The sequence below is a fragment of the Patagioenas fasciata genome, chromosome 20 (assembly GCF_037038585.1).
Source record: "Patagioenas fasciata isolate bPatFas1 chromosome 20, bPatFas1.hap1, whole genome shotgun sequence".
NCBI lineage: Eukaryota > Metazoa > Chordata > Aves > Columbiformes > Columbidae > Patagioenas > Patagioenas fasciata.
This window is the reverse complement of record NC_092539.1, coordinates 10,325,821-10,350,103: the sequence shown is the minus strand read 5'-3', so window position 1 is coordinate 10,350,103 and position 24,283 is coordinate 10,325,821. Positions and strand designations below refer to the sequence as shown.

Sequence of the window (24,283 nt, the reverse complement as noted above, 5' to 3'; positions counted from 1 at the left end):
TCTCTCACATGGATACGCATTTCTGTCTACGTTCACATTTGCTCTGCATGGCAATCCCTCTTCCTATACAGCATAACTGTTTGAAGAGACCTTGAATATGGTGTAAATGGGGTAGTGAGTATTACATGCTGGGTGTTCTTCAGTTGTTTTGTCAGTTGGTTTGCAGCACAGGTCGCTGTTGCTCCCGCCTGATCCTGGCAGGTTTCTTCCAAACCCACCTTCACAACTCCGACAAAGGAGCTGCAGAGGCACTGCACGCTTTCCAAAGGAGACCTGGTCTTGATCTCAAGGAATTTTCCTCCCTTCTGCTAACATTTTAAGCACTTATTTCTGCACAGCAGAGCTGCAGAGATTTTAAATGATAAATACGATGTGACATAGCAAGAACAACCAGACAGACATCCAGTAATGGCAGACAAAATGTCCGTTACAGGAAATCTCTTCCATATCATACTTGTAAGATCTGAGAGATCCATGCATGTTTACTATCTTAGCAGATCTGGTTTTGTCATATGACTTTATCAACAGTATTAACACTTGTGCTGGTGATTTTTAGATGTACTGTCATGCTGGCAGACTTGCCGTGTGCCGCGGACATCCCTCTGATTTAGCAGCCGAGTTCACCGGCCATTCCTCAGGAGATGGGCGCTTGCTTGAACGCAGTGGTTTTTTGTATAGACTTAATAAAGAGGCAGAATGAAGCTGAGTATGCCCTGTTGATAGTTACTGAGAAACAGCAGTTACTGCCTTAAAGTTTCATGATGGCTTTAGAGGACAGATGAATACAGGTGAATCACCCGGCATGTGCGTCAAAGCAATAAAACTGTTCACTAAGTTCCATGACTTTGGATTTTATCTCAGTTATATATAAGAGTCATTTAAGAGTTTGGGAGTTGTTTTTATGCATAATACTAACAACCAGCTTCTGTTCCCTCCTCCTACAGAGCAGGAAGAGCTGATGTGTGGAAGGGGAGGACAGCATATTATGGGAATAACGTGCTCTGCTAGCGGAGGCAGAAAATTGTGTATTGCGGCTGGATTTCCAAAATTTCAGACACAATCTGCTTTCCTTACAATTGCTTTCTTTACGCAAGGAAGCGAAATGAAGCAGTATTGCTACGCAGCAAAATCTGTTGGCTTTTCTTGATATCTTAAGACAGTCAGTGATCAAATGTCACTTCATAGTCACGAAATGCTGTCATAAAAAGCTACTGCAAGGGCATTTAAATGAATTCATCTTGAGCTTTAGTTTTACAGAAAAAATGGGAACAAGTCAGAAACCCCAACCATTGCCAAATCTGAAATTTCCTGTATAGGTTAATTATAAAAATAAAGATGGATGAAGTAGTTCAGAAATGTGTTTTGACCTGCAGTTCCTCTTGTTTGCTTTACATCAGATAACTCTCTATCACTCGTGATCACTAGGTGATAAATTAAAATCTTTGTTTAACCTGGTAAGCCTGCAGGCACCAACCATGTCCTATAAATGCTGCTGTATGATGAAATACAGAGACAAGAATAGATAAGTTAGGTACCCTTGGGTGAAATTGAGTGATGTTACCCTCTGTTGTATTGGCGACTTGAAGAAAACAGTGAAAACTTGCAAACAAAATCTCCAAGTGAGTCTGAAGGTGCCACACGATGTGAACGCAGCTGTGACATGTGGAGCTGTCATTGTTTCAGCCCCCTCAGTCGTGTCATGCGTGTCCTCTGTGTGCACGGGGTCTGCGTGGTGAGATGATTATACCAGATTTGTGTTGCTCAAGAAGAAACAGAAGCTTAATGTCTTGAAGGCTCCGCTCAGCGGCCCGGCCCGGCAATCTGCCCGTTGCAAGCCGCTTTCACGCATGGCCGCTTCCAAAGTTCTGTGCAGCGGGACGCGGGAATGAAAAATGTCATGGACAATTATGCATATTTTCATCATCCTCTGTGATGCAAATCCCCCCACCCCAAGTATGCAGCGAATGTTTTGTTTGCCGATGTAGGTCAACCACAAATCTTCAGTGGTCTAACATAAGCACTGGAGGCATGGGCTGCTGTGTACAGAGTTAAACCCGGTCTGAAGCATAACACCACCACCGGCATCTTCCAGATGGACTCTGTTTACTAGATATGTTTTCTTTTGACTTTTCCTTTTATGAGCATTGCTTTCTTATTGATTCGTGACAGTACAACTGACAGAAGATACCATCGTTGCAAAAGGAACTATTAACAGACACAGATGGATAGTTCTTAATGAGTAACTTTTTTTTCTTTCTAAATAGTTCGAGCAAGATTTTTTTTTCAAAATGGTACATTTAAATACTTCTGCAAATTATTAATTCGCCACTGCCAGGAGGCCAGTTTTATTAAAACAAAGATTGTATGATAGTTTTGCAAATTAGATGCTACTTAATGTTTTTCTTGTCTTGGCTTTTTAAAAAGAAAAAAAGTAGAAAAATAATACGTTTATTGTCCTTACGGTGCTAGAGAAAAGCTAGAAATTTTGATCCAGACTCAGTAACCAAAAAGCTTACTAGAAGAAGTCAAATTTATTATGTAAGAAAAATGTTACTTATTGAACTCATAAGCTTGATGTGTTCACATGTCTGACTCATGAATTCTGAATTCAGTACAGTTCACCTCCAGTATAAGTTGCTTGGATCAGCACATTATCGTGATGGATGGCCCTACTGCTCAGTTCACTGCCTGGGAAAGTCTAATTCTCAAGAGTTAGGTGTTCAGTGAGAATATTCCTGCAAATACCTGCAGGGCACCTGCTGGCCCAGGTCAGGGAACAGGTCGGTCTCTGGAACGATGCTCCAGGATGTTACCCACCGGTCGTCTGCATCTGTAAAAGTGCTTTATCGTCAGACTCGTCCTTGGGTCTGCTGGTTTCTTATGCACATCATAGGAAGGTGTGTATTTGCACACACAAACATCAGGTTAACCATGTTGTGGTGTAATGACCCAGTAAGTTACAAGTTAGGATAAATGAGAGTGAAGTTGTTGGCCTAAGAGATGAGTAAGGTACTGTACAATCAGTGTCCTTCCCCATTCCCATAAAATCAGATTAGCCCCTCTGCAATATTTGATATCCTGAATTTCATAAAAGTACCAAGCCATTACATTAGGAGTCAGATCAAGGCTCTTAAAAGGCCAAAATACTGTGAGGCTGGAATCGAAACCTCTTGAAGGTATGTGATAGTGCGTTGATAAATGTACATGTGTACCAATACTCTGCCAAATTCCCTCCTGTGTAGGAGAGCACACGTTGTTCTGTGCTGCCTACAAACACCATCGCCGCTGTGACACTGGGAAGTGATTCAGGGAAAAAAATCATTGATATTTTTCCCAACACAGTCTAACAGATGTATGGTTCTAGATGGAGTACACATCTTGTTCACAAGATAGTAACAATTTGTTCCAATCAACAACTCCCTCTGACCAGGAGTCTCAGGAAATAAGCTTGTGTTGAAGAGCACGGTAGCTTTAAATTTCCCCTCTTCTCCCAGGGGACAGATGATCTAAAGTTTCCTAGTTTTTCTCTCCTGCTGCTCGATCCAGCTCGCGGTATTCAGCAGGACATACTCTCCTGCATTACATTGCTACCTCACTGCTACTCAACCTATACTTTACTCCCCTACCTTGCAGTACCTGAACACTGGGTACAGTCTGACTCCATGCTGCACACTACAGACCATCTCTATTTATCTCAACATGAAATTAAGGTTTTATCCACACAATACAGCGCAAGCCAGGTATCTGATATATTACAGCTGCTTTGATAGAGAAACAACTAGTACCTTATTAGCCCGTAAGAAATACGGATATATAATAATTAGATATAAAAATATTTCTCCTTTGCAATCATTTTGTTTGGTATTTCCCGTGCTCCAAAGCCTCTTAATGCCTTGGCCCATCTTAACTATTTCCCTGGCTTTCCTCAGCACTGCTGACGTTGGTGAGGATAAATCTCTAATACATATATTAAAAATGTTCAGCTGGGTTCTCAGCAGTAAAATAAGAGACCTCAGCCTTCCTGGTCACTTCATGCTGTAAGACTGAAATTAATTAGTTTCTTCATCACCTGCAAGGGTAAATGGAAGATAGGTGATGCACTGAAAAAAATAGAGGTAGTGTTAGGATTGCAGGTGATGCTCCAGGTTATTGTTGAAATAAGACTGTATCTTGGTGATTAAACTTTATAAACACCTGCTGACTTGGTCCGCACGTACAGAGTCGCAGTTACTGGCAAGTTGTGTCTCGTGCTGCAGTTTCTATAGAATACCAGGGAGCATGTGGGGTGAAAGCGGGATATTAATCCAGATGTACCTAAAGCCTGATCTAGCAGGGTAAAAGATACATTCATATCTCCTCCTTGTCTGAGGAGATCTGCAGCCAGGCGCTCAGTCTTGAAACAAGCTTTTTATTTTAATTCGCACCTAACCGGAAGTCCCAACTTTTGGCTGCATGTATTTGGCTCCAGCGGCCGCTCCTCCGCTCAGAACCCCGCTCCTTTCTGCCGGTTTTCCGCGGTTTTGCCGCATTCCCGCTCTCCCGCCGGGCGGATCTCCCGGGGCCGCAGCGCCCCCGCCCGCCCGCGCTGCGGAACTGCCCTCAGCAGCGCGTTCACTCGTTGCTTCATTGCCTCTTCACTCACATCGCGAGGGATGTAAGTGCTGCTAAGACTCTTTATTATGTTGTTGACATTGCGAAGATGGTTTCCCTGTTTTCTCACTGGCACTGGGCTCAGCCAGGCGGTGCAGGCGTTGTCTGAAATCCCGATGGCGCTCGCAGCACGGTGTTCACCTGGAGCTGTGCAGCGCTGCACAGACGTGGAAACGCCCGGTTTGGGAGACGTTTCCCGCACACACCGAGGGCGCAGGGCCGGTCAGTGCACCCTGTGCCCCTCCTCAGCCACAGCACGGGCTTTCCAGGCGGCTTTTGATTAAAAATAATTTAAGAAAATACAGAAACCGATCAGGCCATACACTGGACACCCAGCAATGTGGGCACTACAGGACAAGGGTGAGGGAACTCAAGAGCTGAGTGCCGGCCTGAGGTAGAGCCGTGGGGCTTTGTCTCAAGAGTAACAGCACCGTAGCCCCACATTCAAATCACCGCAACGGATTTAATTTCTAAGCCGCGCGGGCAGTGGTTTCGGTGGCAAAGGCGACGAGCGCCAGGCGCAGCCGCAGCCATCGGCCTGAGGCCGGGACCGCGGCGGGGCGGCCGCCGCCTTCCAAGGTGATTTCCCGCCCGGCGCCGCCCGCTTCCAAGATGGCCGCCCGACGCCTTTCCGAAATGGCCTCCCCGGAAGGGGCTGGCGGCCCTGCCCGCTCCCAAAATGGCGGAGTCAGCCACAGTACGTCATTGCCGGCGGGGCGGAGCTAGCGGAGTCACCGCCTCACGGCGATTGGCCCCTCGCGCGCCCCGTCCGCCGCTCCGCTCTCATGGCAACGGGCGGAGAGTGGGGGCGGCCGGGCCGAGGCAGCGCGGCGGGGTGGAGATGGAGCCGGCCCGGGAGGCGGAGGAGCCCCCGGGGTCCCCGGCCCTTCCCGCCGAAGAGCCGCAGGGCGGCCAGCCCGCCGGGGCGCCCCCGGGGGAAGAGGCGCTGCCCGCCGCGGCCGGCCGGGAGCGGGGCGTCCGCGGTGCCGGCCCGCAGGGCCCGGGCGGGCGGGGGGCGCGGGGCAGGGGGCGGCGCGGAGGGGGCGAGAGCGGCCGGGCCGGCCGGCGGCCCCGCGTCACGGTGGACAGCTCCAAGGCCAAGACCTCGCTGGAGGCGCTGAAGATCAGCCTGCGGCAGCTCCGCTGGAGGGAGGTGAGCGCCAGGCCGGGGCTCTGCCCCTTCCCCCCGGCCCTTCCCTCCGCTCCGCACGCTGCTCTGCCCGAGGTGCTGCAGAACCCTCTGCTGCTGGCGGGGCGCTTCCCCCCGCTCCCCGCCCGCCCGAACCAGCCCCGAGCAGCCGCCGGCACCCGGGGGCTCGTCCCGGCCGCTGAGGTTATTTCTAATTAGATGCCAAGTCTGGAAGCTGATCTGATTCATGACCAAGGGTGCAATCGCCAGTTACGCAAGCCAAAATAAGGGTAATCGGATATTGTGCTTCAAAGCTTAAACTGTTCACTGGAAAGGGCAAGAAAGAAACCAACCCTTATGCAGAAATGTTTGCCGTGTCGTGTTGATCTGCATTCCTTTCCTTTTGCTCTTCCCTCATAGCGTAGCACATGCTAAAGGTTCATGACAACAAACCTGGCAGATCAGCTGTCCGGTCTCATGGCAAAGCCTCAGTGTCGCTGATTATCTTGAAGAGATGTCAAAGAGCATTGTGTATGAGTGACATGATATTAAACCACCTAATAAAGCAAACATAACAGGCGTTAGCCTGTAGCAGTAACAGAACACCAGAGGCATGAAATGAAAGCCTCTGGCGTGTACCTCTCACCCCTCAGCGCACCTGTGGCGTGTCTGTCAGCAGCCTCGCTCCGTGTTTTACTCAGTGATGTGCAGCGCAAGGGGGACTTCACACTCAGTTTCTTCATTTTTATGGTTAAGCTTTGTGTTCAGAGTGTGCGGTGCCATTCCAGCGAGTGTTTCTGAGTTACTGATTTAAGTTAGCCTCGTAGGTTATGTTGGTAATAAGCCATACTTACTGGTTAATTTTGCCTTTTCTGTTTCCTGAGATTTTACTGGTTTGCATCTCTGCCTTGCACTTGGTATTCTGTCCTACAAATGGACTTGTTTCACGTGCTCTTGTTCCTCTCTTTAATATCTGCACTGTATTAATTAGCATTGTCCTTCCTGCTCCGCATCCCCCCACAGCAACCACTTTTGCCTTTACTTCATCTTCTTTGTTTACTGTCTCCCTCAATATCCTTTCTCCTCCATCGCTTTGTTCAATCAATATTTTTCATTTAGTCTGTTGCTTCCTCTTCTGGCCACTTGGCCTCTTACTAAAGAAGAGACCTAAGATGCAATCTTTGTGATGCTTGGCTGTACTCTCTAGATGGGCAATAATTCATGCCCCATAAACAGGTCACTGTAACGCATTTCTGTATCTTTTTCAGCCTATAAATAGGTTAATAAGTATGAATGGGATGTTACCATTTGTGAAGAAAGTATTATGTCAATGTATATATGACTAATCGGTTTTGGCTCTTTTTATTTTTCTTTATTTCCCTTCCACCCACCCACCCTGTCCCAAAGGTGGAAAGAGTAATGAAAGGGTAACCAATATTAGCTACAACTCTTTAACAGTACTGTTGATGTTGTGAAAATATGAAGGTGAAAGTCTTCTAGGATGGGAGCGAGACAAACTGTTGACTTCAAGCCAGCAGAATTCAGCAGACACAGGGAATTGATACACAAGATCTTGTCTAGATTTGAAGAATAAACAACTTTAAGAGAAATCCAAGGAAAACTCTTTTATTCAAGTTACATATCATTTTGAAAGCTCTCCCTTTCAAATGTTTAGAAAAATAGCACTGAAGCACTAAAATGGCCAAAGAGCCTTGGAAATAGTTTCACTGTTACAGCAGGACCAGCAGAGGGAACACGGATGTTGTTTCTTGTAGCAAAAAAATCTTAGAAGTAGTAATGAAATGCGTGTATTTTACACACTGATGTTGCAGGGGCTGCGGCTCTCTTGTCATCCCTTGTGCGATACTTTTCAAGGTGATCGCACCTTGGGCTTTGATTTAGGATATTGGATCCTTCTTTTCCTCCACTTTTTTTAATGTTTTTTCCCATTGCTGTTGTGTTGTTTCTGTTCTCCTCTCTGTTTGCTGCTGGATGTGTTGGCTTGAATATTTTGTTGGGCAGGCAAAGCTATAATGGGCTTTTTAAAGTGGCCTACTTCTTATCAATAACCTTTTCTGGCTACTGGATAGCATTATTACAGTTTTATGGAGGCTTTTGTGATGGGCTGGGTTTTGTTTTAAGTTGTAGGGTCTGAAATCTCTTTGCTGCAGTTACCCTGACTTGCCAATATTGGCGAGCAGTTTATTCTATGGCACTGGTACACGCAGAAGAGGTGAAAGAGTTGAAGTTTTGTTATTGGAAGCAAAAGACACAAAAACCCGTCCCAACCTGTGTTTTTCAGCTGTGGGAATTTTGAGTAAATTAAATTATCAACCGTGATAGCCCTGCCTGGGCTGAACCTTTTAAAAAGCATTGCAGGGTTTTAATGTGCGTGCCAGCGGAGCAATTACTCCCATCACTGGATTGGACTGTCTGATTCAGTGTGTCAGATTCGTTAAATGAACATGATATGCCAAATGCAATAATGGGCACAAATTGAGCTTGCATCCTGAGTTTGTTCATCATTTAATAAATGATTTCTTCGGCTAGCTTTCAATTACCAGGAAAATGGAAGAAGCAGATGTCTCAGGCATCAAATATCCCAACGTGAAGCGTTTCATTTGTCTTGCTGTTCAGTAGCTGCGTGGAGGTGTAGAAATAGTTTGAAATTTTACGCTGGGAAGAGCTGACTACAAGACAAGAGTCATTTAACTTGTCATTAAACGGGATGGAACAGACTGATGTGACCCGTGAGACAATTTAATTTATTGCCTTCCAATCAAAAGGTAGAAATGACCTGTCAGACCGATTTGACTGTGATTGATTATTAATAGTGTCAAAGCTGTGCAAACAGTTCTATTCGCTTTGTGACTCCTGGGTTATTTGTTGTTGTTCTAACAAGTGCCCCCCAACTCTGAATAAAAAATATTGTAAATAAATTCTTGGAGGAGTTAGTGAACTGATTGCACCCTGAGAGCTGTTTGCAGTGGCTGATTGTGGGACCAGGCTCATTTATTCTGCACAGGACGGGCATGGAGCGGCCAGGATGGCTCCGTCGTGCTCCCACCTCTGACCCGCGGCATCGGTCAGGGCCATCCGGGGCTGTTCCAGCTCAGACCAGGCAGCACAGACAAGAACAGAGGCAGCTTCAAGCCTCCATCGTTCTCTTGAGCTTGTCCCCTGCACCAGGAGCTGGGAGGTGGCGGAAAGGTCCCTTCTGCAATAAGGTGGATTTATACCTGCCCAGCACTGCCAGAGGGAGCCCAATAAACTTATTTGTTCCTTTCCAAACACTTCTCTTTTGTAGAATGTAGTGCAGACAATAAAGAATCCTTCCCGGCTCATGCAGGAGGTGAGTTTGATCCCGTTGTTGGATAAATCCAAATAATGTGGATTTGCTGGGAGCTCTGAGTCGCCGATGGGGCTGCGGAGCTCCCGCTCCCCAGAGCAGAGCTGCTCACTCTGTGCACCGTGAAACCATCTCCATGCCGCGTGTGTAAAGCGCTTTGATATCCTCCGTAGATGAAAGGTGTTATATAAATGCAAATTTCGTTGCCTTTCATTTCAATTCCGTTTAATAAATAAAGAAATTGTTCAGGATTTAGAGGGAAAGGCTCTCTGAGAGCGAAGGCTGCATCTGTATTCCGGGTACACCTGTGCGGGAGGCGAAGGCCACTGATTGTCTTTCCCAGCCCAACAGAATTAATTTTCACTTGTACAAAACCAGATTTTGCAGGCTGAATAATAATGAAATAAGTGAAGAATCCACTGGCTCTGTTAAACTGGGTGTCTCACCGCTATGAGTAAGGAAATGAAAGGGATGCAGTGCTCAATTAGCATTTTAAATTAATTTTTCAAGGCTATTTACTGAGGAAACCGAAATTTTAGTTAAAGTGGTAAATCAAGTAATTTACTCAAAGGCGTTATGAGATTAATTTTTTCTGTCAAGTTGGAAAAAAAAATCCAGCGCTTAGAGAAATGTTTTAGAGCAATAAAAATTGACATTTGGAGTAAAGAACAAGTAGTTTCCGCAAGATACTGTGGTTCTTTCAGTAATAAATGGTATTGAAGTCATTGTGTGATGAGAGTGGTAGATATTTCATACAAGCGTGTCCTGTGAGCGTGTTCCATATGGTATTTAATTAATGGCACCTACGCGGAGTTGCAGATAAAATGGGTTTTTTGGGTTGGTAGAAGGGACTGTGTCCAAGAGAACAAGTGGGGCAAATAGGAACACCTTTTTACACAAAACTATTGATTATTGTGACACGGATTGCAGGTGTTGGATTTTTAACAGTAATTCTCTTACTCCGGATTGTCGATGCTGCTGATTCGCGGGGCTTTTGTTCTTACTGCTGGGAGCTCCTCCTTTCTATACCACTTGGCTCCTATTGGAAGCTGTTGCCATTGGAAATTGGCAGCGCTGTTTTGGAGCTTTCCAGACTCTTTCAAAACAGTTGACGTTTTTGGTAATGGAAGGTTGTACAGTCTTCCAATTCCTGCTGAAATCTTGTGTGAATTGGAAAAGAAGCTCTTAGGTTGTTAGGATACTTCATATTGTTGAAATAATTGCCTTAGCCCTTAATAGTTGAAATATAAATGCTCAGCAAACAAATTGTAAGCTTTTCTCTTAAATACAGGCTATTAGAACCAGCAAGGGATTAATTTTGTATAAATTAATATATACAACAGTATTTATAAATTAATAATATAGTGAGTCACTTAAATATATTTCTTTGCGCATCCATTTTAAATTTATTGCAGCTTGGATGCGAATGTAAATCAGCTTGCTCAGAAAGGGCACTTACAACTTGCTGTTAATTTACAACACGGTTACTGACTCTGTGTTCCCTGCACTGCAGTCCCGGGGCCAGCGCCGGCTCCTGCTGCTGCAGCCGGGGGTACAAACATGGGGCACGGGACTCCCCGATAACGGTGACCTTGGTAAGAACAGGAGCTGATTCAGTAGCTGCCAGGGACAGTTCCTCCAGGACCCATCGTGCTCTTTTCTCTCTCTGGTTGTTTGTCACCCCTTAAACTGGGCAGAGAAAAAGCCCAACGCAAAGCAGCGTCAGGGTTTGTTTGCTTCCAGCGGTAGCGCCCGCGATTGCTGTGCCTTCGTGTGCCGGAATTAAGTGCTGCTTAATGAAATTTTATTCCCTGTAATAGTATTTTAAATTACAAATGAGTCATGCTTTAATTGTGGTTGATAACAAGCTCCGAGTTCCTCAGCGCAGATCGTGCCTCTCAGTCATTTGTTTTTAGCTTCTGGAAACCTTTCCCGGTTTGTTTAACATCTTGAACTTCAGAGTCTTGAGCGGATCAAAATATTATTAGTTTTGCAACCGAAATATAGGGCATGTTTTCTTTTGACAGTCAGACTGTTCTTTTCTGCTTGATGCTTAAGAAGAGCGTTTGGAGGAGTAGGGAGTGAATGGGGGTTGCCAGGTTGCTTCCAAACCGGTCTCCTGTCTCTTTTCCAGTTCCCGCTGGGCAGGCGCTTGCCGTGCGATATCTACTGGCACGGGGTGTCCTTCCGCGACAGCGACATCTTCTCAGGTCAAGTCAACAAGTTCCCAGGTACCTTCCTTCTCTTTCTGGTTTAAACAAATGCTGTGAGACCATGCTTATTTTAACCGTTTCTATGCTTTGCTGCTTTTCAGTGTGAATTGTCTGCCTCATCAGCTGACAGTGTTTTTACCGTATTACCTTTTGGGGGGGTGATTTCCACTAAGGGCATATGGATATCAGAACGAGTGTCTCGAACAATTTCCGAACTGAAATTTATTTTGGAGAGAAAGTCTTTTTGATGAAAAGAATACTTCAGATGGATGAATTCAGGAAAAATAAGAGTGTTAGGCTGTAATTTAAGTGAAGTGTGCAATTACTGTATGTTATCTAGCACTGATAACACTGCTGTGTCTGGATTTGGCTTTGATTCAAAGTGCAAAGGATCTGTTCTGTTTCGCGGATCTCGGGGAGCAGTTTGCAGTGCAGTTCCTTAGATGGATCTTTTAATATTGAAGAGTTCATGTCAGCCCTCATCTTCTGATGACTCTTCTACTTTTTTAAGCTCCTTTTTTTTTTCTTGTTTAATCCCTGTTGAGATCTCTCTAAATAAGAGCTAAGAGCTTAGCTATTGACTTATCTAAGCCCTTTACTTCAGATTTATTGCTGCTCTTAGTATGCTGTGAGAATAAGAACCTTCAGATATCGAACTTTATGCTTTATTTATCCTGATTTTCTCCCGTCTGTGGGAAGTTCATGTTCAAGTATTGGATGGTGTAGCTTTCTGGTGGTTAAATCAGTGGGAGATGAATGTAAATCTCCCTGTGTTCTGGCACGCAAGTGGCACAGCAGCCAAAACCAGAGTCCTTCAGACCTGGATCTGATTTCCAGGAACACTGTGCTAACTTGATGCTGGTTTTACTTAAATGAATGCAAAGTAAGCACCAAGTGGTTGATTAAATGGCATTTTTACCTATTCCTGGAACAACTGGACTATGGGACTAAAACTTTCCCTCTATTATTCTGAGTCATGTATTGGATAACTAGTTATTTTTTTTCTAATATGATACAGTAATACATACAATATGAAATATGGCAGGGGAATGCGACAAATATTTTCAACTTCATAGAAAGCAATGAGTAGAGTGTCTGCCAATCGGGTGAATAATGATATAACAATTTACTTTCAGCATGAGACTCCAGTGCGGATTCTTCGTTGCTTTTAGACACTGTCCGTTATTTTCCCAGGCATGACAGAGATGGTCCGTAAAATCACCCTGAGCCGGGCGGTGCGAACCATGCAGGATCTGTTTCCTCTGGAATACAACTTCTACCCTCGATCCTGGATCCTGCCGGAAGAATTTCCCCTCTTTGTGGATGAGGTAGATTACTTTTACTCTCAGAATAGTATAACCTGTTGGATATTGTTGCCATGTCGTTCTGTGGTTTTTCATCCCTACCAGATTATTTCCAATCACACCTGGGTGCTGTGGGTGACATCTTTTTCAGTTTTCCTGAGATAGATGTAGTCTGGATGAACTGCTCTTGTTTATGTTGCAGAATAGACTTAAAACCAATTATGCTTCTCTGCAAAGCCCAGGGAAGAATAAACATGGTAGAACCATAAGCCCTTTCCATGCATATTCTCCTGAGCTTTGGAGGGCTGAGGAGGTTCCAGCACAGGGGTGTGTGGAGTGTGGACCCTCACCTGGTTCATTGTCACTCACATCTTTTCAGCCCATCCTGCCTGTTCTGTCCAAATTCTTCCAAGCAGCATTTTCTAGCGTGCTTTGTTAAACATGCTTACACCTTCCTGAATAACTGTTGGTTTGAATTTCTTGTCAGGCTGTTGCTTTGTGTAAATATTCGGAATGTAATAAAATGCCACTCTTTTTCAGCTTAAAAAAAAAAGTGATGTATGTTAGTCTTTGGTTCCATTATTATAAATACATACTTTAAATATTGTATGAGTTTGTTTTAACCCTGTCTGACTTGCCCAGGGCATTCTCGTATTCTACAGTAACCTCTGCTTGGAAAAGTGAGAGGAAAGGGTATGGGCTTTCATAGACTTCTCTACTGTGTGTTACTTTTTGGATAATTACCATATCCACAATTAAATCCATGAACATATTTTAATATATACTCTACAAGCATGCTGGGTCATGGCCATGGCACTGCTAGTAACAGTAAGAATGAACAAAACCCCAATAGGACTTCAGCCTCGTTGCTTTTGAGGTAAGATTGCTTTGTAAAAGGAGTGTAAATCATCCAGTTAATTTAGCCATGACAGGTAGATAAGTGCAGGTAGCTTGGAAGTAAACTTTCAAAGCGGGGCACTGGGGTTCTGGGGGTGACTTTTGGGTGCCGTAATTAGCGGCGTGGCGCTGATGGCGCGGAGCGGTGCCGGTACAGCCCGGCCGGTGCTCCGACCCGCACGCTGGCACCAGGGGGCACTGCAAATAAATACTTTCCTCTGGTTGAACGGTTACTGGAGTGAAAACGATTCGTTTTTGTTCCAAGAATAACAGATGTCCAGTAACACACTCCTAGGAGTTTCCTTCGCATATGTTCTTCCATCTGTGTTTGAGAAAAACATAGTTTGTGTTATCAAACATTATATTTTATGTTGTAAGAGTTTATGTTCAGCTTAGCATGAGTTTGTAATGTAACCTCTCCAAAACAAGGAAAAATACAAACCAGAAAATTCCAAATCCCCAGTGAACCATAAGTGGTTCAGAACACTTTTCACATGCAGTTTCACGATATTTCATGGTGCTTATTTATGCGTGTGTGCTTCATGTTTGCTTTACAACCCAGGGACCCTAATGCTGCTGAACACGTCAGCTCTCTGAGAGGGAATTTGCAGCATATTCACAGAGAAGGCAGAATACAGCACGTGTGGGGCCTGCACGTTAGACATAGCCCTATAGGAACTGGCATATGCTTGAATATGTGAATGTCACGTGTACATTTATCTGAGCAGAAGAGGATTTACCCATCTCCGGTACTGCTGGAAATAAAGCCGTGTTGTCACGGGCTGCAGCTCCTAAGTGTGTAGCTCTAGATGGGTTGTGCTGAAACTTATCTTGCTGCCCTTTCGCTATTATTAGTGTTCAAGTCCTTTAGGGCACAGTTAATTACCAAAGGTCACAAATTCTGTGTCCGTGTAGGTACAGGTTGGACATAAGATGGGGATAAGATGGGTTGGACATAAGTAGGGGATTTTGTGGCAAAGGGCTGGGTTGAGACATTAACACCTTTGAGATGTGGCCTGTAATAGAATCTCTTGAATTTAAATCTCTGGCTCCTCCTGCAGCACGGCATTTCAAATCAATTCCTCTCTCAGATATTCTTATTGCGCCTCACTTCTGTAGGTGCGATTGTGCAATTTTATCATACATTTGTATTGGTCACTAAATCAAATGCTGTCAGCTTTCCCTGCTTTCCCCTATACCTATATCCAGGTAGAAAACACTACAGCTAACCTAATATTAATCTTCTGTGCTTTAAAAGCCAGTAAGTGATGAGAAAACTGCACTCCTGAGTTTGTTGTGGATGAGCTTCCTATTGGAAAATACCAATAAAATGGTGGTTCCCTTAGTGTCATTTGTATTGAAGTGAAATGGTGATAACTATTTTTAACAAGGGCTTAAAAGCTCATTTTACTAAGTAGATACATACGTAGTTGTTTTCAATATTCATCTATTTTTTAACCTTCTGAAACATTTGGTACTAACATGGCACCGTAACAGAAGAGTTACAGATAAGCAAATCTCTCAGGTGCTACGGAAATCACCCTTCGCTAACAGAAAAGAATCAGCTGGAATCTGGGTGATAAGAGCTTATTTCTGATGGGCAATTCCAATTTCTGCAAAGTAACCGGGGCCCTGATCACCCTCATGGTCCCTTTGTGTTGTCTGTGAGGATGATGAATAGGCCTTGTATGATTAATTTTTAATAAGAATCTAATTTGGACAGTGTAATTTCCAGCACGGCAGATTTTTGGTGGTTTAATCAGGTTTTCAGCTTTTGGATACCTCTCAGGCATAGACATGAACATTCCAGTCTTTGTGCTGTCAAATCTTATAGCGCATTATATGCATTTTTTCAGAACACGATATCCATTCAGCCTGAGTTTCCTCACGAAAGGCAAACCTGCAGCTGGATCAGATTTTCATACATGAGACATCGTGCTCTCCTCTTCAATTGCCTTTGGAGGCATTTGGATCTAGATCTTAGTTTTAAAACATATATTTTTCCTTTTAATTCTTGCTTTCCGTGCGAGGATGCAGGCGCTGATTCTGTTAGTTTAACTTGTTAGCGGTATATTTGATGTAACTTTTTAAGAAATCTGAAAACTGGGAGTATTTCTATGTGGGAAAAGAATGAAATCTATATTTTGTGGTGACTTCTAAGCATTTTTGCCTATTAAACCGCACGCTGCAGGCAGTTGGTGTGCGGTTTGCGAGCTCGCGCAGCAGAACGCACCGAGTTTCACACCAGACCGGCACAGCGAGGGTTCGAACCGAACATCCATGCTGGCCCGGGCCTGGGCACCTTGGGGATTCATCCAGCCGTTCTGATTTGGTACAAAACACCATCAAATTCTCCACCACCTTCCCCGGCTTTCCTGATTTCGCACGAGGTGTTTGAGTGAAGCATCTGAGTTGTCACCTACTCTGAACAGATCTTCCAAATACAAATCAAAGCCACTGAGAAGAGCTGTTAAAATCGTTACAGATTTTTCTGTATCTTGCATTGGATAGAAAGGTAGTGATTACAAGCCGGACCTGAGGGAACTTCTGGTATTAATTAGAAAACCCTTCATTTTGGAGAATGGTGGTAGGTAGCAACTGCTGCATAAACTCTGCTTTGTTTAATAAACTTGTGGCGTTTGTCTAATACCTGCACATGGCTCAGCGTTCCCCAGTTTTACTAACGCTGGGTATCTGATCATGAAAAATAATTCAGTGGTAGAAAATGTATCATCAGTGCCAAATTTTTACTTTATCTTTCCTTCTGGTATTGTCTGCATTCATACCTCAATAAATAAGGTGCTTTTCTTTAGGTATGTAACATTAAAAGAAGTTTCTGGAATCATTTATACAATGGCTTGTTAAATGAAATGGCCTTTTATCTGCACTAGTAACTCCTTACTCATGCTCTTTTGTTTGTCTTTACGCTCATCAGCGCTCTTTATCTTCTACCTTTTTGGCACAGTGTTTATTACTACAGCGATGTGATCGTTTGTATTAATTTTGTTTGTGAATGCAATGTGTTGGCTCCCATAGCACCAGCCCTTCTCCCACCCTGATGAGCGTCTCGCGGTGCGATCCCTTTCCTTCCAGGTGCGCATGCTGAAGGACAGCGACCCGTCCTGGAAACCCACGTTCATCGTCAAGCCCGACGGCGGCTGCCAGGGGGACGGGATCTACCTGGTGAAGGACCCGAGCGACATCCGGCTGTCGGGAAGCATCCCCGCCCGCCCGGCCGTGGTCCAGGAGTACATCTGCAAACCGCTGCTCGTCGACAAACTCAAATTTGACATCCGGCTTTATGTCTTACTGAAGTCTCTAGAACCCTTAGAGATTTATATAGCCAAAGACGGACTATCTAGATTTTGTACAGAGCCCTATCAAGAACCCACTCTGAAAAACTTGCACCAGGTTTTTATGCACTTAACCAACTACTCGCTAAATATCCATAGCGGGAATTTCATCCATTCTGACGACGCAAACACTGGCAGCAAGAGGACTTTCTCAAGCATTCTGTGCAGACTGTCTTCCAGAGGAGCTGATGTCAAAAAGCTGTGGTCAGATATCATTTCACTGGTGATTAAAACAATTATTGCACTAACACCAGAACTGAAAGTTTACTATCAGTCCGACATACCAGCAGGAAAGCCTGGGCCAACTTGCTTCCAGGTAGGTGGAAATTTCTGCCAGGAGGGCATTTATTTCTGTGTGTGGGTTAATTCCCTGGTGTTTCGTTCCTTTTCTAAAAGCTTTCTCGAGTTACGTTGCTGATCCCTGGCTGGATGTAGCGCATCCACTGAATAGTGCAGCCCCACTTGTCCTGGGTGCTGAGGTTGCAGGGGGTAGCGTGAAAGCAGCCATTAGTATCAGTAATTATTCAGCAATACAGCACGTTTCTCAGTTATTTTTCTTTCTCAAATGTTTTTCTCCTGAATCTTGCCATATGGGTGACCATTGTGTTTGCTAGAACAACACTGTGAGTAGCACTGAAGTAACACATTGCTTGTCGTGCACAGATTTTAGGGTTTGACATTCTCCTGATGAAAAACTTGAAGCCCATGTTACTAGAAGTAAATGCAAACCCCAGCATGAGAATAGAGCACGAGCAAGAGGTAAGACCTCCCGACATGATGGTCATGTTGGAGTGGAACTGTTCGGGTTTGGTTTTCCGGGCTCTTTTCTGTGTTTGAAAGATTGAAGCTGTCTGCTAACACAAAACCTCCAAGGTTCTGTGTTATTTTCTGCTTTGAAATCATTGCTAATCTTATACACTGGAAATATGACTTATTGGAATGGTGAAAGCTCTGCATCATCTTTGTCATAAATACATTTGTTTATTCATCATCCCCTGCAGTTGACTTAATTGTGTTTAGGGGATTGCTAATAATTTTTTTCATTTTGTATACGTAATATAAGTAGTAACATTGGCAACGACCTTTTTTTAAATATCTCAGTTTACTAGAGAAACTTGCCAAAAGACGTTGTAATATGATACTGAAAATGTGAAGGTATTTGTGTATTCTTTACGTATTTTGTCATTTATCATCGTGTATTTAAAACACATACGACATGCACGAAGTCTGAGCAGTTGTGGAATAAATAATCCTCAGTTCTATCCTGAATCGTTGTATCCCTTTGTGATTTAAAGCTTTCTCCTGGAGTGTTTGAAAACGTCCCAAGCGCTGTTGATGAAGAGGTGAAGGTCGCTGTGATCAGGGACACGCTGCGGCTGGTGGACCCTCACAAAAAGAAGAGAAGAGATGTGCAGTAAGTGCGGAGACCGTCTTCGGTTTTTGCAAATTATTATAAAAGTGAAATAATTTTTTTCCAATTATGGAAGTCTGTCCATGATGATGAGTTCCCAATTGTAGGGGAAAGGGACCTGGGGGTCCTGGGGACAGCAGGGTGACCATGAGCCAGCACTGGGCCCTTGTGGCCAGGAAGCCAATGGTACCTGGGCTGGATTAGAAGGGGGTGGTCAGTAGGTCAGAGAGGTTCTCCTGCCCCTCTGCTCTGCCCTGGGGAGACCACACCTGGAATATTGTGTCCAGTTAACATTTGCAAGTTCTGTATTACTGTAATATTATTGTAAGATCAAACCGTTCTTCCAGAGGCAGCGCCAGGCACAGGGGTTGCTGTGGTCGCTGTGGCAGCGCCATCTGTGCCGTGTGCTGCCCGCACTTAACCCGCGCCCTCGAGACGGCCTCGGCGCGTGGAGCTGAGGAAAGAGCATTTGTTAACCTGTAATTATGGAACTAATCGTGCCTTTTTTTAATGCCGAAGTTATGTCAGGCATTCATTAACTACATACTAGAAATGGAAAAAAAGGCAAATGATAATTAGAAATAAATTCACGGAGAACGCCGGTACGTGTGGAATGCTTGTTCGACTGAGGATTCTTCTCTGATACATTTTGAGTACTAAACAATTTATAACAGGATTAGTTGGTGATGAGATAACCCATTGGCTCTTCACAGCAAGAATTCATCAGTGATGCAGCCTTTTTCGGGATAATCTGGTTAACAGAGCATTTTGTTGATGAATATCTGTGTGCCTTCACTACAAGTCAATCCTGTTTCTTGCCGCAAAGGGCAATATTCTGATAAGGTTTTGTGTGGGAACTCGTGTGACAAGGGCCCAGCCGCTCAGCTGAAAGGGAGTTTCTGGTATTTTATTTATCTTTTAACTTTTTATTTTTCCTAAGGAAATTTTGCAGGAGCTGAAATGCAGAACCTTTTTGCCCTGCCTTTGTTTCCTGGCCTAGTCCTCTTTTCCTTAGACACGCTTAATTAAGAATTCAAGTTTCACTCGTAATTAAGACATGAAAACATGAAGTAAAACAAGATGGAAGGTACTGACTGTGGTTGCGTTTGCGTGGCAGCGCTGTTCTCATGATTTGAAGGCTGGCGATCGTCCAGGCCCATGACATCCTGGAACAAACACAACCATTTGTGGCTGAGCTGCTTTCTTGGAAAGACGGAATTTTAAACTCCTCTGTCAATCTGTTACGCATTACCAAACAAAGCTCACTTTCTTCTAGCGTTACTGCAGAGCGAATTCAGGGGGCAGAGATGGCCAGTTAGCTTGATTTCTGCTCTGAACATCTGTCACTGCTCATTTCAGAACATCGTGGTGGTTTTTCCAGCAGTGGGAGCTCTTTTGACTTGAATTTGTGATCTGGTGAAGACCTTCAGTACCAGGTTAACCAGCTGCTCGCTGTGGCATCAGGAGAGAGTTTTCGGCCTTGAGTCAGAAATCTGGTGTAAAACGAGGTGTGGAAACGTCAGGTTTTTTACTGAACAGTGTCACGCAGAGCAGGGTGGCACACGTGTCCCTTTGGAGGACTGGAAGCATCTTTTACCGCGTTCATTTTTATCCCAGTCTCCAGTAGGCAACATGGTCAGAAGGCCTGGCTGTCCCAATTTAGAGTTAAATCCTCAGCATGTAGTGGTAGAAGGTAAGGGGCAAGGGTGTGTTCTGTCATGTTTCGACAAAGAAACTGGTATAAAGCTCGTGTAGCAGTAAATGTGCTGCTCTTGCAGCAGAGGTGAGTTCCCAGCCCGCTGATGGCAGGAGGCTTCAGTTAGATGGAATCCGCACCCTGAAATGAATGGTCTAATGACACCAAACAACATTTAAAGTAAATCAGCGTTACTTATGTAAACAGCAGTTTAATTAAGATAATCACTGATGCAAATCATTGTTTATATTGTGACTCCAACAGAAAATCAATTTTAAAAGGCTTCACAAACTTCTGCTTTTTTGTGCCTAATTCTGAATCTGTATAGTAGCAAAATTGTCTTCGTTTCAGCGGTTGGTTAATTATTAGCAATTGGTTATTTTAAAAATTGTATTAGATATGAGGAGCGAAAAGGAGTCTCAGTCTTCCCTCGCTCTTCCCTCCTCCCAGTTTTGGGTGATGATATGGGAGGGAATAGCAAAATTCAGTCTGTAAACAACTGGCTCCAGGACTGGGGCTACAGGCAGGGCTTTGGGTTCTTTGATAACGGCTGGTTTTACAAGACACCGGTCCAAACAGTGATACGTGGGAAAGGTTTATCTCGCAGGGGCAAAAGGATGCTGGGACAGGGATTAGCAGGGCTCACTTGGAGAGCTTTAAACTGGACTCCAAGGGGGATGGGGTTGTAGCTGGGCTTGCATCAGTGAGGCAGCACTCTAGAGTTCATGAAGGCTGGGAGGCCTCCCATACCTCATCTGGCTGTTCCTGCTCCGGGGGGATTGCACTGGATGAGCTTTGCAGGTCCCTTCCAACCCCTGACATTCTGGGATTCTTGTATGCAAATATTGTATCTTGTCCCCTGGGTGTAGATGTCAATGTTTGACTGGTGGTATCACTGCAAGCTGTTTGGAGGGGGTCTGTTTAAATGTCTTAGGAAGATAATTCGTATCGTCTCATCAGTGCTAATGACCTGCTTTCCTGTCCTGTCAAAAATATTTGTGCCCTAGTTTATTAATGCTAATTAATCCAGAGATAAGAGACTTCTTTGTATTTTTGTTGCTGTTTATTCTGTGTTCCGGTATGATCTCCTGGCTTTACATGCTGAGTTTCTTACATATTTCAAGACAGAAAATAACCATTTTATTCTTTTGGCAAAGAAAGCATAGCATTATGACACGTTTGTCATTAGAAATACAAGTTGTTTATGGAATAAAATCTGCTTTTTACTTGCTAGACATGAAGGTGGTGCAGCCCTCTAAGGAATATAATGACTTTATTCAGCACCGAAATAGCCATTGACAGAAGAAAGAATTGAAACACTTTGGAAATGAAATGCAATTTAATCTATGGCTGTTATAAAAACAATCAATTCATTGTGCCCACAAAAATGAGTGGGTTTGGTTTATTACCTATTATGGTATTGCTGTTTCATTGCTAGTTTATCTTCTCTTGAGTGCTCTTCTCTGTACAAACCACTTCAGTGCTTTTCTATTTGAATTGAGACGTGAAATTTATTTGTGACGTTCTGATATATATATTTTTTCTTTATCAAATATGTCAGGTGTGATTCTCTCTCTGAATGCCGTGGCTCTAGCAAATGTCAAATGTGATTAACTAATTTTCTGAGCAGGAGGAGCTCAACGTGGTGGCAGATTTTGCAGACATTGGTTAATGTCACTGCCCGGAGAGCACCCGGGAAATAGTCATGTTCCTCAGTTTGGCTTTTTTTTCCACCAAGTGTTATGTAGTTAGGAAGAAATTCTAATGGAGGTTTTGTAGAACTTAGTACACAAAAGAAATTACTCTTTTCTCGCACAGAATAAGATGGTTGATTTTTTCCACTGTGTGGATTGCATATCTTTCTCACTTTATTACTTTCTCTGATATAAGACAAAATTAATAGTCTCTAGGAGAAGAATATGTGATTTGCATTAATGGACATCCAGAAGGTAATTCCTGTTTTCTGCTCCTGTACTTTCTGCCTTAAAGGTGCCCGAGCACGACGCAGCAGCCTCTTCATGGGGGACCCAGCCCTGTCCCCTGCCCCGCGCTGTCCTGGCAGCACCCCTGCTCTCTTGGGCGTCTCAAGGACGTTTTCCAGATCCTAATGCTCTTCTCCATTTGTTGATATGGAGGAGCAACTTTGCGCTTCCTTATAGAAGGCAAAAGAAAGTTGGAAATCACCTGTGTGGCTTTATTCCATTTATTTTTCCAGCCATTTTTTATTCAGTTTTATGACTCCCCCTGGTGTTTGTGTCATGTTTAATGGAAATACGGAAACGTACTGTGAAAAAATGTCCCGAGAGTACAGTTAGCCTAGATTTTGATGATGATGAAGTCATTCTGACTATTGGTTCCTGTGTTTATCTCACTATACATGTTCTAAGGTTATGATTGTGCGATGGGGAGGTGTAAGAGGGTCAGAAACTCAGCGTATAAATATATGGAGCGACTGAATGGGAGAACAGTGGTGTTGCAGCCATCACTGATCAGAAAATAATGGCTGTTCTTCAGTCTCCTTGTACTGAGTGGCCGTGTCGTGTTCCGCAGGGGTTCATCGCGCAGGGTTCTCGGTGTCTCGTGCACTACGTGGGGTGGGTTTAGTGCTTACCAAAATAAGCAAGTACTAAACCTGCCGACGGCAGTATCGGTGTGTTGGTTTCCATTTGCTAATGGATTTTACGAGCCGACTGCCAGAGCTTTAGGTTGATTCACGCATCCCTTTGCAATCACTTGGAAGTCTGGTCAGGTTTTCAGCTATTCAAATGCCGCTCAAGCGCCACCTCTTCATTCCAAGCCTTATTTCTGCCCGAGAGTGTATAAACTTACATGTGTGGCTTTCTTGAGATTGATCTTTCTACTCTGGTTCATTTTGGAGGCTGACACAATTTTTTTCTCCATCAGTCAAAACGACCCAACATTCATATTCAGGATCATTCTGCCAAAGCACATTGAATTAGGCCCTTTCTCTTTCCTACAGGGGTTTTTGGTTTATTCCTTTATCAGGCAATCTGCCAACCTCAGTATCAATTCCTGTCCGTTACATTAGCCCGTGCGGCTTTTGATGAGTTAGACATGCGAGGGAGACTTTTAAATGTGATGTTTGTCAATGTTACTTCAGTCCGGATTAGTGAAACGTTAACTTTGTTCTTCTGTACTTGGGGAGTATTTATTTCTACTGCTATTCCTCATCCTGCTCAAGAAGAACCGGCCTCAACAACTCTGTTCGGTTTTGTGAAGCAAATGTTATATGCGCCTTGATCTTTGCCCTCTGTGCTTGCTTTTCCAATTATTTATCTGCTTGATCCTGAAGAGCTTTTGACCGTTGTGCTGTTGATTGGGACAGGCCCTGCTGGAAATGACACAAGCGATGGTGTGAGGTGTCCAGCCGGAACGCAGGCTCCGCAGCCGCCTCTGCGTAAGGACGGAACTTTCTGCTTATCAAATTGATTTAACTGAAATCTAATTTGTTCCTTATATAGGGAAAGTGAGTTTATTCTCTGTCCCTGTACACATTGTACAAATGCCATCTCCTCTCCTCCCCTGCTAGACTACACTGGTCACAGCTGCCTAGTGCAAAGAGAAGGAGGAAAACGAGCAGTTGTTTCCTTTGTTAGAGGAAGTGCTTAATTTTTTAAAGTACATTTTTAAGAGATCTGCTTTCTTTGGTTTTGCTATAATTCCTCTTCAGCTTTCAGTACAAGAAGGCTGTTGTTTGGAGTTACAAGCGCTGGTTTTCTCTCCCCATGCGGACGGAGGCAGCAGCCGCTTCCCTTGGCCGGCCGGGTGCGTTCGGTCAATCCGCGTGTTCAGGCAGGGAAGTTCATTAGCGGTTGGGCTTGAGTGCAGATTGGTATTTCCCTGACACCTCGCTATGCTAATCTTTCCAGCTGAGTTTCTGCTATCAGCAAAATCATCTTCGCCTCCCCTCACCCTGTAGCTTGCTAACATAATGTAGTTTTCGGGCGGTACCTTGGTTTGCTGCAGAACAGTGTGCTGCTGCGCTCTTCCCTATGGGGCTTTGCGATGGCTTTTCTACATGGCGCAATATTCATTATTAACCTGCAGTTAAATACTTCTCGAATTAAATTTGATTTTCAGAGTGTTAGCTTAATTGCCGTGTCTGAAATTAAGGATATATGTTTATTTAATACGACATTCTCTCCTTTTTACTTTCTCCAGTGTGTGTCTGTGCTGTACGGAAGCAACTCTGCTTTTAAATTGATTTTTCCAGTTGGCCTCTAATGTAAACTCCAGTAACTTCTCATTTTCTGTAGTCTT

At 44.1% G+C, this 24,283-nt stretch overlaps 1 protein-coding gene across 3 annotated transcripts in view; it reads left to right on the top strand.

The window, feature by feature from the left end:
• Positions 1-24,283, top strand: part of TTLL11 (tubulin tyrosine ligase like 11) — a 40,963-nt gene that overhangs the window by 3,771 nt on the left and 12,909 nt on the right. For 2 of the 3 annotated variants that reach the window (XM_071817485.1, XM_065853585.2), the window contains exons 3-7: positions 11,263-11,359; positions 12,536-12,669; positions 16,636-17,211; positions 17,559-17,654; positions 18,191-18,309. In XM_071817485.1, the coding sequence (XP_071673586.1) occupies positions 12,538-12,669; positions 16,636-17,211; positions 17,559-17,654; positions 18,191-18,309 (923 nt within the window). In that variant the 5' untranslated portion in view covers positions 11,263-11,359; positions 12,536-12,537. Of the gene's footprint in view, positions 1-5,314; positions 5,804-11,262; positions 11,360-12,535; positions 12,670-16,635; positions 17,212-17,558; positions 17,655-18,190; positions 18,310-24,283 lie in introns of those variants that run through there. The other variant, XM_065853584.2, reaches the window with a different exon arrangement.